The 12749-nt window shown below is 47.8% G+C and overlaps 1 protein-coding gene across 1 annotated transcript in view; it reads left to right on the top strand.

Annotated features, from left to right (window-relative positions):
• The window catches only part of RHCE (Rh blood group CcEe antigens), a 34088-nt gene that overhangs the window by 15576 nt on the left and 5763 nt on the right, over window positions 1–12749 (top strand). Inside the window, exons 3-8 of the mRNA XM_037135977.2 lie at window positions 1330–1480; window positions 2974–3121; window positions 3856–4022; window positions 5511–5648; window positions 8102–8238; window positions 10505–10575. Coding sequence (XP_036991872.2) covers window positions 1330–1480; window positions 2974–3121; window positions 3856–4022; window positions 5511–5648; window positions 8102–8238; window positions 10505–10575 — 812 coding nt within the window. The remainder of the gene's footprint in view (window positions 1–1329; window positions 1481–2973; window positions 3122–3855; window positions 4023–5510; window positions 5649–8101; window positions 8239–10504; window positions 10576–12749) is intronic.

The following is a 12749-nucleotide window of genomic DNA, read 5'->3' on the forward strand; positions in this document are numbered from 1 at the left end:
TTATAAACACATCTCAACTTGGACTAGCCATTTTCCAAATGCTCAATAGCCACAGGCTAATAAATGCAATTCTAAAATCATAAATACAATGTGAAACACTGTGTAAAGGACAGGTGAACTAGATCTGGGTAAAATTTGAATAGCAAATGTGAAATGTGGAAATTAAATATAAGAAATGCAACTAATATCTTCATGTCCAGCATTTTTAATGTCCTTTTCTTAGAGGGCAGACAAAGCATTAATTATAGTTTGCTATTTTTATGTGAAAGAATCTTATTTTAAGTTACAATATGAACTATTTTGATTATTAGAAAAAGTTATTATCATGGTGGTGGTTGTAGTGTCATCATTATCAACTTCCAGGGAGGGATGGTCTCAGAGAAAGGTACCCAGGGGAGGATGGTTGGTTAAACCACCATGGATTGCTGTATTCAGTGCCATCTCCCCCAGGAAGCCCTCCCTGACTAGTCCAGTCCACACTATTCTGTCTTCAGTGTCTCCCTTTAGCCTCCTTATAACACAGATAGTGATACCTCGGTTCATGATGTCAGCCCTGTCTCTCCAGCTGAATCACAAGTTCCTCAAGAACAAAAATCGTTTTCTCCTTCCGAATCCCCACACTGAGCTTGCTCATTTGTCAAGGGGAGGAAGGAATCAGTAATGGTGCTGATAATGCCTGCTTCTATTCCCCAGTTCTTTGTGCTGTGGTGGTGCTAGATACACAAGCACCAATGTTTGTTCTAATCCCCACAACAGTACCATGAGATAATTTTATTATCAGTCTACAGATGGAGAAACAGGCTCAGTGAGATTAAATAAATAGCCACTCAAGCGGAAAAGCTGAGACTGGAAGTCAGGCTTGTTCTACTTCCAACCCCGGTACAAAGCAGATGAAGGTGCTGGTGGGGTACGCAGGTGAAGAGCGCCCTCTATTGAGCATTTGTAAGTGATGACAGTGGAGGAAAAGCCATAAGCGGAGTCCCGGTTGTCAGATCCCAGAAAGGAGGCCCTAGGGAAAATGTGGTCTGTAACTCACAGTAACATACCTATGAGAACCTCCGCGCATCCTCAGTACGGATGTGAGATCAATCTCTCAGAGTAGAGCTATCAACCCGATGGAAGAGGGGCACGAAGGAAAGCCCAGGCTGTGCAGCATCAGTCCTGCTTGGAGGTAGAAACCTTGCCTTCTTGTTCTCCTACTGTGCCCCAAGCTTCTTGAACAGTGCCAGGCAGAGAGTAGTAGATCCTCGACAAGCGTTTGTTAAAGGAGTGGATGAATGATACGCATCCTTCCTCCTCAGGCATCACTGTCTCGCCCTCTCTCCCCAGCGTTCTGCGGGCCACCATGAGCGCTATGTCTGTGCTGATCTCAGCGGGTGCCGTCCTGCGGAAGGCCAACCCAGTGCAGTTCCTGTTCATGGTGCTGTTAGAGGTGACAACCTTTGGAGCCACGAGGCATTTGGACAAGCAAGTCTTCCTTGTGAGTCGTGGTTCTGTGAGGAAGGGTGAGGAGGGGGAAAGGGTGGCCTCCATTTGGTGAGGTTTCTGGGATTTTGAAAAATAAAGCCAGCCCCAAATAAGGTTACAGAAATGTGACCTATGCTAAATGTTTAAACACAGCACATGAATGCCTTTAACTTCCAAATATGATACTGTAGGAATTGCAAGATAATTATGGGATGTATAAAAAGATCATTAATTTTTGTTTGCACGCTTGCATAAATGGTCAGAAATCATTGAATTGTATACTTAAATGGATGATGATGAATTGTATAGTAACTAAATTATACCTAAATAAAATTATATTTAAAAGTCAAAAAAAAAAAAAGATCATTAATTCCAGTGGCCCCACCAGCTGTGGTCCAGCAAGCTGCATAACCCTCATCTTCTTTCAGACTTGTCAGTGTGTATCACAAACGATCTACGTGATCTCATTGGGGAAAATGGTCAAAAGTCTAAGGCCGAGGCCAGACCAGATGGTTTTCCCAGTTCTTCTGCTATAGTTGAGACCCTGTGGTCGGGTATAGTCAAGTGAAATGAAGGCTGATTGAAGGTGAGAAAGCTGGTGCCCAGAGAGGGGAAGGCACTCTCCAAAATCATTCAGCAAGGTAGTGGCATTTATCTCAATGCTGAGGATGTTAACTTTGATTGCTTGTTAAGAAGGTTATTGCAGTAATTTTGGGTTGTGGTGGCTTAAACCAAGGTGAGGTCAGTGAGCTGGGGTGGTAAAAATTCTGCCAATTCAGGATATTTTTGAAGGCACAGTCAACAAGATTTAGGAGTAGCCCACTACTCGAGTTAGTAAAGATGACTAAATTTGATATTCATAAAGCAAAATTAGCACATGCCTACAATTTACTAAAGACTTCAGTTTTGAGAAGTCTGGCCGTTTCATGTTGCAAAGTTTATATCACTCACAATTCCATGAAATTCTGCTGAAAAGTAGGAAGCAGTGAGGGTGTGTGATCCTGTGGCTTTTGGCCCCACCCAAGCAAACCTCAGCCAAAAGTGTCTGAAAGCTACTGATAAGCCCTGGCCGGAGTAGCTCAGGTGCTCCGAGCGTATACTGAAAGGTTGTAGGTTTGATTCCTGGTGAGCGCACGTGCCTAGGCTGTGGGTTCAATCCCTACTTGGGGCACGTATGGGAGTTAGCCAGCTAGCCAGTGGATGTTTCTCTCTCACACTCATGTTTATGTCTCTCCTTCTCTCTAAGCAATGAAAAAATGTCCTTGGGTAAGGATAAAAATATAAAGTAAAAGCTACTGATAAAACCAATTTGCAACCTCCCTGGAATAAACACGCAGCTACTTGTGTGGCTCCTCTGACTGGGGAACTGCTGGGCTGGATACGTCCCAAACACCACCTCGTGACGGCAGGTCACACCCCCTACACAAAGCTCAGAGATGTCTCCAGGGAGCAGTGGGGTCTGCCTGTGGGGCACCGGCACTCACTACTCCCGCTGGTTTGTTGCAGACGGATGACCACTTAAGCATGATGCACATCCACGTGTTCGCGGCCCATTTCGGGCTCACCGTGGCCTGGTGCCTCTCACAGCCTCTGCCCAAGGAAATAGAGGAGGAAGACCAGAGGGCAGTAAGCCCCAATCTGTTTGCCATGCTGGGTAAGGACGAGGTGGTGGGTGGTTTCATAGCTGGAGTGAGCAGGCGGCTCCAAAATGCTCTATTGAAAACTCCTGTCGGTCACCAGCCTGCTCTGGGGGGTCTGAAGCCCCTCCACGATGACTTATTTCCCCAAGTGGTGTTTGGTGAATTCAGACCTTTGAATGAGGCCTTTTGCTCTAGGGTCCTCTCTTCATCCTTACCCAAATGAGAGGAGACACTCCCTACATTTCAATTTAAATAAGTTTATCCAACCTGGTCAGCCTCAACTGAAAGGAGGGAATTGGATGAGGGAAGAGGGCTCGGGTCTCCCCCCCACTGAAGTGGGGGAAGGGTGAGGGGTGGGAACCGGGGAGTAACACTGGTGCATTTTGAAAAGCTGCGGTGACAGTGGTGAACTCAGACAGCTGGGAGAGGCTTAGAGGAAATCAGCCTGTGAGCTTGACAGCAGGCAACTGAACGTTGGGCCATGGGGCCATCACAAGGCCAGCGTCAGGAGGCCTGGGGTTTGGTGATCTGAAATCTCAGGGCCTCAGCTTCCTTGCCTGTGAAGTGGGTTAGCTGGGCCCCACCCACTCTGGATTTCAGAAGGAACGTGACTTGCCCAAAGTCACAGAGCGAGAGAGGGACGAAGCTGAGATTTGCCGGCCCCGGAGTCTCCTGTCTGAAGTCCGCAGAGGCTCGGGCTTTGGAGCGGGAGTGCTGGTTCTGGCCGGTGACCCTCTGTGGCCCCCAGGCACCCTCTGCTTGTGGATCTTCTGGCCGAGTTTCAACTCCGTTCTGCTGTCAGTACAAGAGGAAAGGAAGAAGGCCGTGTTCAACACCTACTACGCTCTTGCAGCCAGTGCAGTAACGGCCATCTCCGTGTCGGCTTTGGCTCACCCTCAAGGAAAGATCAACATGGTGAGGACAGGGGCTGCCCTTTGGGCAGCACTTGGGTGTTCTAGGCCCGGAGCACGTATTCACACCTGCTACCGCAGCACCAGCCCCGCGGTTTGGGAAAGTGCATGCTTGGTGATGGAGCCTTGTCTCCTGTGCCATGGGGCGTAAGGAAGAGCGCTAGGTTATAAAATGGGCACGGGAACTTGGGAGACTGTGCAATGATCAAAGGCTTGCTGGCAGGGCGGGGGGTGGGGTGGTGATTTAGTCATCAGTGTTGACATCTACCAGACTCAGGTTTGAACCCCATTTCTGCTGGTTACTAAAGCCAGTTGCCATGAGCAGGAGTCAGCAGAGAAAAACCAGAATAGAATTAGTCAACTTTCCTTTACCCCAAGAAGTTTCAAGATTGGAATGATAAAAATCAGGAGTAAAGAAGTACGTTAACCTGGCTCCGTGGACTTGGTTAAGCCACTTGAATTTCGTGTGTCAGGTGCTTTCCGTGGAGAAAGTGCTGGGCGAACATCAGCTGCTCTTATCAGTGGGGCCGGCAGACTGAGTGTGAGTTCTGGGGTCAGCGGGAGAGGGTGGAGTGTAGAGCGAGAGGCACAACAAGTTCGTGTGATGATCAGGGCCTGGGGCCAGCCATCCAGAGTGGGCGGGGAAACGTCTAGACAGACAGTGGGGCCTGGAGGGGAGAGAATGTGGTTGTAGATGACAGGTTAACAACACTAAGGGGAGGTAGGTGTCCCCACAAGTGAGTTCCGTGGGGACAGGACGTCTAGGATCAGGTAAGGTCGGGCCATCCAGGGAGGCAGGTTTGGCCATCAGGCCGGAGAAGCCCAGGGGCTGGTCCGAGGGCCCAAGCTCCTAGACCTGGTTAGAGCTGAGGGGGCAGGGGTAAGCAGTGTACGAGAAGGCAGGGCCCAGGTCTGGAGGAGTGAAGGGCAGAGCAGAGATGTGATTTTGGACCCAATTTGTTGGGCTCAGTCATACGGAGTGGCATAGGCACCAAGTAGCCAATAAATACCATAAAAGCAGGTAACCGTGGCTTGCAGGTAAGCCGAGCCTTAACTTGCATTCCATGCCAGGCACTGGGTTGAGCGTTTTATGTGTGGTAACTCATTTAATTCTTATAATAACCTGTATTAAGCGGGTATAACCCAACCCCCCTTCTTCCAGAGGAAAGTTGAAGCGCTGGACTGTGCAGAGCCCCAGGACACATCCCTAATGAGTGTGAGGGTGGCTGAGTGCTGAGTAATGATTCCTTCAAGCTGACTCCCTAAATGCCTCCCAACAGGGCGACTGCCCCCTGAGCCTGAGAAGTGGGGTGAGATAAGACTGCAGACACAGGCCAGGTGGTCTCAACAGGGTGGAATGGCTGGTTACAGGATCACTGAATCAGGGAGCACATTACAGTGCTGCCTTACTACCAGCCTGATGAAGAGCTTCGGGCAAGATGCTGTCTTGTCTGTGCCTCACTTTGTTCACCCACAAGCTATTTCTTTGCAGACTCATATCCACAATGCAGTGCTGGCAGGAGGTGTGGCTATGAGTGTCCCGGGTTACCTGATTTCATACCCTTGGATTGCCATGGTGCTGGGCCTTGTGGCTGGGCTGATCTCCATCGTGGATGCCAAATGCCTGCCGGTAAGGAGCTGCTTTGTCTTAGACCAGAAGGACCCTGGAACCACAGTGGGCCACCATATGGTACTGTGGGCTGCATTAGACAGGTGCTGGCATGCTCTCCATTTGGCTCCAAAGTTTGGGTGAGGGACCCACCCAGGTTGGATGGTACACTTGTTAGGATCTGGGGAGCCAGTAACAGAACCCACTCAAGCTTGCTCAGGCAGAAGGGAGAGTTTGTTACAAGGCCACTGGGAGGTCATGGAACCCAAGGACAGGAGCGCTGCTGGGGACTCAGGAAAGGCCGGCACCGGGATGGCAGAGTGTTGTGGGGAGCCCGAGAAATCCTTAATCTTCTTTCTTCATTCTACCTGAATATCTGCTTTATTCTCTCTGTAGACTTCCTTTCTGTTCTCCTACTGCTACTCCACATGGTGGAACGTAGTCTCTCTCTTCAAGAAAGTGGCTGGGTAGCATCTCTTGGCCCAAATTTCAAGCTCCTTGAAGAAGGGGCTCATTGGTCTAACTTAGATCATGTGCCCACCTTAGGCTGGGGTGGGGGTGGGGCACGTCATACATATATGGTTGCTGCCCATGAACCATGAGATCACAGGGTGGGAAGGGCAGCACCCAGAAGAAAGGTGGGCGGGGCCCAGAAGCCAGGTCATGTCCACTTCTGATTGTTTAGTTCTTCTAAGTGGATGGATTTTTCTTCCTGAAATATTCAACAGGCATGAATAATACTGAAATACTTTATTATGGCCAATTTGTTATGACACACTTCTAACAGAAATATTTAGGAGCAACAAATCTTTGTGGGTTTGAAGGCTTGGTGGGGAACAGAGGAGTATACTTCTGGGTGGCCCAGGAATCTAAATTTGGTTGAAGTGGATGTTGAGGGAGGCAGTTTCAACTCCGGGAGGGACTTACCAACAGTTTGATTTGAGCAGAGACGGGGAAGTCTGCTTTTTATCTTTGGAATAAGAACAGATGTCTTTTATCTCCTCTGGCTTTGAGGCCCTGTAATGAAAGGGGGAAGCGCATAGCAAAAAATGCGTAAGTTATCACCAGGCTCAGAGTCCACCGTTTTCTCCGCTTCAGTTTCCTGACTCTATCACTGAGGGAACGATTCAAAGATGATTCAAGCCCTGGCCAGTGTGGCTCAGTTGGTTGGAACATTGTCCCATAAATCAAAAGGTTGCAGGTTTGATTCCCAGTCAGGGCACATGCCTAGGCTACAGGTTCAGTCCCCCGTTGGAGTGAGTACAAGAGGCAACTGATCAATGTTTCTCTCCTTCTCTATCTCCCTCCTTCCCCTCCCCTCTTTCTAAAATCAATAAGCATGATCTTGGGTGAGAATTTTTAAAAATATAATTCACTAAATTATTCATTCCCTCCATTCATTCATTCACCCATGCATGCATGCATGCATTCATCACATATGTTTTAACATTTACCCTACTTCCCAAGCTATTGTGTAGTGAATAAAACAGACAAATAAGCACAACTCAGAGTGATAACTGCCCCAGATGCACATTGAAGCCAAGCTGAGGTGGGTCAGGAAATTCTTCCCAGAGCAGAGGACGCCTCGGCTGAGCCCTGACAGATAACTCACATCAGCCAGGCAAAGAAGTGGGAGATGTAGTCCCAGCAGAAGCAACTGCATGTTCAAAGGCTCAACAGTGAGAAGAGCCTGTGGCCCAAACGGGAAACAGAAAGACATTCTCATGACTGAAGCTCTGGGTTCACCTGTGAGCGTGGTGGGGCCAGAGTCTGGAGAGATGGCAGGCGCTCATCCTGAGCTAGTTGAGGAGTCTGGAATTTTATTGGAAGACCGTGGGGAGCCTCAGGCAGGAACTAGCCTGATCAATGAGCATTTGAATCCTCATCTGTTGGCTCCTGGCCACCTGGGAAGCTCCGTGGTGAGGTGGAGGAGCGTTGAATGGGAGTCTGAAGGTGTGGTCAGATTCTTTTCTTCTGATTTGTATTCTAATCAGCCATGTTGTCTTTGGGATGGTAGGTAAGTTGGGGCTAGACCAGGAGGTATTCTTGGTTGACACACTAGTCTGGGGGTGCTACCGGCATCTAGAGGGTACAGGCTAAGGACGCTGCTAAACAGCCTACAATGCACAGGACAGCCCCCCTCACATCACAGAAGTATAGCCCAAAATGTGAGTAGTGCCTACGCTGGGTTCTTGCTTCTCAAACTGCAGTCTGTGTGCCAGCAGCTCTGACATTCCCTGGGACTTTGTTGGAAATGCGGAATCTCAGGCCCCAGAGCTACTAAATCTGACTCTGCAGTGTAACAAGCTCCCCGGGTGATGTGAGCACGCAGCCAAATCTGAGAAGTGCTTCTTTAGGCGAGCCCGAAAGCCCATTTCCTTTTGGTGGCCCTGGATGCCAAGGATGTATGAAAAGGGTGGGTAGGAAATGCCAGTCTCACATGTAAGTCTGTTGATAATGACGTTTGTCCCCAGGTGTGTTCTAACCACTTGCTGGGCATCCAGATTGACACTTGTGGTGTGAGCTACACATTTGGCTCGCCGGGTCTGCTTGGGGGAATCACCTACATCGTCCTGATGATGCTTGAGACAAACTGGCCTATGACTGTCACGTAAGTGGCTTGCCTCACCCCCTTAATACCCCTACCTAACTCAGAAAGAAATGTGCCTGGAGCCCTTAGCTGGAGTACGTGCATTCAGGGCCAGGTACTCAGCAGACCACAGTCACTGTTCGTTGGCCAATATTATTCAGAAATTCTGCTGAGCCCCTAACTTGTGTGGAGTCACCACCTCTTCAGGCCACTTCTTTCCAAAGGGGGGGAGCGTAGGTGCAAAGCAAAAGCAGATAGTCTTGAGGATCTTCAAAAGCAGACAGAGCAGGACAATCAGGCCCAAGCCAATTGAGTCCAGTTTTCAGCCTCTGATGGTGTAGGTCATGGTGAAGAGTGCACCGTGGAGTCAGGCTCGTCTCGACCTCTTCCTAGCTGGGCATGCTACCTAACTTCTCTGAGCTTCAGTCACCCAGGTGTAAGTGAAGGTAGTGATAATGCCTCCTCTCCCACAGTCATTGGCAGCTGCCTGAGGCCAGGAGCCACGGGGTTAAGAGGATTTCATAAGTTAATTCAGGAAAATACTAGGTACTCTCCCAAAGCACTGTTAAAAGATTGGAAATCTTTGGAACAACTGAATGCGCCAAAGTCTGCTCATGGACGGCTGACCTGGAACATCTGGACCGCTTGTCTTTCTAGACCCCAAATTCTGTGACTCTGGCTCTCCCAGAGCAGTGCTTCCCAACAGCCTCAGCATCCCCCAGGCATCGGTTAGAAATGAAAATTCTAATATCAGAGGAATCACTCTGTAAAGCATACGATTTTCCAACCAGTATGCTGTACACCTGAAACTAATATAAAGTAATGTTGAATGTAAACTGTGATTGAAAAGTGAGTAATGCCCTGGCTGGTGTAGCTCAGTGGATTGAGCACGGGCCTTCGGACCAAAGGATGGTGGTACGATTCCCAGTCAGGGCATATGCCTGGGTTGCAGGCCAGTTCCCAGCAGGGGATGCATGAGAAGCAACCATATATTGATATTTCTCTCCCTCTCTCCTTCCCTTCCCCTCTAAAGATAAATAAATAAAGTCTTTCTTTAAAAAGTGAGTACCAAGTAGACCGATTATAGAATCCAAGAAAGCACAGTTAAAACAGTGTTCCACTGTGTGAGTACAACACAATTTATCGATCCATTATTGACGGCCATGTGGGTAGTTTCTAGTTTGGAACTATTACGAACATTCTAGTATTGCTGCTATAAACATCCTAACACTTTTTAGGGGAACATATGGGTAGCACTTCTGGGGAATATGTGCCTAGAAATAGGATTCTTGGGCCATGCGCCATTCATGCACCCACTTTAGTGGATGCTACGTTTTCCGCTGTGGTTTGCACCAAGCTACGCACAAGAGTCCCCTCTATCCATGTGTCTCTTACACTCCATGTTTTCCTTCCTCTGTGTGTCAGCCACGTGGCCATTGAACTCACTGTTTGAACTTTAATTTCCCTAGTGATGAAGTGGAGCACTTTCCATAGGCTTTTAGGACATTTGAATGTTTATTTTCTCTTGAAATGTCTATTCAGGTTCTTCTGCCCATTTTTCTATTGCGTCTTTTGTCTTTTTCTTATTGATTTGTAGGAATTCTTCATATGTTCTGAATATAGATCCTTTGACAGATACATGTATTGTGAATATCTTCTTCCACTTTGTGGGTTACCTTTCCCTTTCTTAAGGGTGTCTTTTGATGAACAGCTATTCATTTTAATGTAGTCCAATTTACCATTATTCTCTTTATGTTTAGCTCTTGTGTGCCCTGTGTAAGAAATCTTTGTCTACTGCAAGGTCATGTAAATGTCCTCCTAGGGCCACCTGCTTGTTTTTAGTGAAGTCCTGGGCTTGCCTTGAAGGAGAACAAACAGGGGAGGGAAGGCAGGGAAGATGGGTCTGATAACCAAACTATGCCCCCCTTGACTTGATCTTCAGTTGCCTAATGAGGAAACTCTGGGCTCTAAGCGGTTAAGTGACTTTCCCAGGGTCATGCAACTAGTGACAGAACTGGGACTTGAACTTGTTTTTTCCAGCTCCTGGTCTAGTTCATTATCCATGGGCTCTAAGGATAAAAGTAAGCCAAACAGGATCTTGGAATTGCCCCTTCCCTTCCTTCCCGTCAGCATGGCTTTGCAGGGAAATGTACCACCAGGAAGAGGACATTGTTTTCCTGATGGCCCTTCCTGACAGTGTCGCCGCTCATGCAAGTAGTGCTTTTTATCCCCATGACATCTGCAGCCTGATACCCGAATGGGACCATCTTTGCTTTGTCATTTCCAGGATCACCCTCAACAGCAGCGGGACACTCAGCTTGTACATAGCCATGGGTCTGGCATCTGGTCTCCTGACAGGTCAGTGTGGGCTCACCCTCCCACCGGTGCCCAGGCACAGGGCCTGGGTTGTGCGTGCACCTCCCCATGGCTGGACGTGGACGAGCCCGTCCCGTCCCCTGTGAACCAACCTCCTCCGCTGCAGCCAAATGACACGAGGGCTCAGACGTTGATGAACAAACAAACAAACACAGAATCACATCATTTTAGAAATGGAAAGGCCCTCAAGATCACCAGCCATAGGTGTGGACTCCGAGGACCAGGGAAAGGAAGAGACTGTGCTAAGGTCATAAATAGGAGTTTGTGTTGGCATGGCAACCCCTTAAGGCCAGGGCTGGTGATTTCACTCAGTTTTGTACAGAAGACCAAGGAAATTCTTATGCCAAAAATGCTTACATTTTATTCCCCAAGGATATCCATAACAGTATTTGGTTCAACAAATATTTATTCAATATCTACTATGAGCCAGACACTATTCTTAGGTACTAGAGACACAGCAATGAATAAAACAATCCCCCCATTACATGGAGCTGACATTCTATTGCACAATACATAGACAAATAAATGCATACTATATAAGATGGTGATAAGTGCTATGAAGAGAAATAAATCAGGGTGAAAGAACCAGAGTCAGTGGGAAGGTGGGCTGTTCTTCTGGAAGGGTGGTAAGTCAGTTGACCTTTAAGCAGAGACCTGAATGGAGAGAAGGAGGGAGACATACAACGATGTCATTTTAGAGCACAGCAGTCTATGACAAGGAACAGCAAGTGCAAAGGCCCTGAGGCAGGAGCATGCTCTGTACGTCTGGGGAACAACGAAGGAGGTCCATGTAGCTGATGTGCATGGAGGGAGGGGGAGAGTGGCAGGGGTTGAGAACAGAGTGGTAGCAAGGTACCAGGTCACTCTGGAAGATAGAAAGCCACTGGAGACCTCTGTGAAACAGAGGACTAAGGTATGTTTTTGCTCCTGCAGTATGACAGAACAGCCTTGAATCTTGAGGTGTTATTAATTTGCTGATCTTATATGCCAGGTGAAAATATGCATTCTGTTCAGAATTGTTGACTTTCATTGTGTAAGTGAGCAGCTTTTCCTGACTGGACACTCCTATATTGTGTCCCTAAACAGGGGGTGGGTGCCAAACAGAGGCAAAATTCGTGGGCAGACACTCATGAGTTGTGCGGCATCATATCACTTTACTTCCTCTAGGCTTAGCTGGCTTCCCTGTGTAATGAAAAGATAATGGTAACTAATCATTTGGCTTCCTTTCAGCACTAAAATATGTATGAAGGGTCTTTTTGGAGCTACCTGGGTAATTTTAGAGAGTAAGATTGTCTAAAATTACCTGAACGCACCACTCGGCCTCAGTCTGTGGTAGAGGCCAAGGTGATTAATTAAGAACAGATGAAAGAACAAAGGACACACACACAAAAGAGAAAAAAATAATGAACACATACAAAAGTGAAAACAAAAAGCAAAAATGCCTTCCTCCATAAGTTCACATTCTATCCTGGGTAGGGGTATCAGATTGAGCAAATGAAAGTATAAGGTAGTCATTTTTTTTAAATTCAAAACTAGCTGAGCATCTTGTATTTTATCTGGCAACCCTATACCTGGGTTCTTTCATCATTCACCGTTAGTCACTCTATTACCAAAGTGACACGGACTTGCACTGTCTTATAAAGGACCTGGGGGTGGGGGCGTTTCTCATACTTAAGAGAAGAGCGGAAATGACACCGATATTATTCCTTTTGGTGTTAAAACCAATGAGCTTTCTTCCTTGCCTGTTGCTTTGGACATGAGGGAACTGGTGATTAAAAAGAACTTGGACAACAGAAGGGGACAGTGGCCCCCAAGCAGCCAAAATAGCCCCAAATTGGCCCATGAAAGCCAAGCATCGTACTTGTCAGGAGACCCCATCGTCCTGCTGTTGAAGGAACAGTCCCGTCAGGCATAGCTGTTGGGCTTCCAGTTCAGGAAGACTGGAAATAGCCGACTGGAGGTGTGGTGGGTTCCCGGGGGTACGGCACACTGGGGTGTTAGAAGTGAAAGCAAAGACCTCACAGAGGAAGAGAACTTCTTGAAATCAGACACCAGAACACAAAAAGCTTGGGCTGCAGACCAGCAGGCCAACAACCCTCCACAGCTACACACCTGCTCTGCGTTTTACAGAAATTGTATCAGTCGATGTTCCCAGC

Source organism: Artibeus jamaicensis, unplaced genomic scaffold (genome assembly GCF_021234435.1).
Source record: "Artibeus jamaicensis isolate MK-2021 breed Jamaican fruit bat unplaced genomic scaffold, CSHL_Jam_final scaffold_847, whole genome shotgun sequence".
In the NCBI taxonomy this organism is placed as follows: domain Eukaryota; kingdom Metazoa; phylum Chordata; class Mammalia; order Chiroptera; family Phyllostomidae; genus Artibeus; species Artibeus jamaicensis.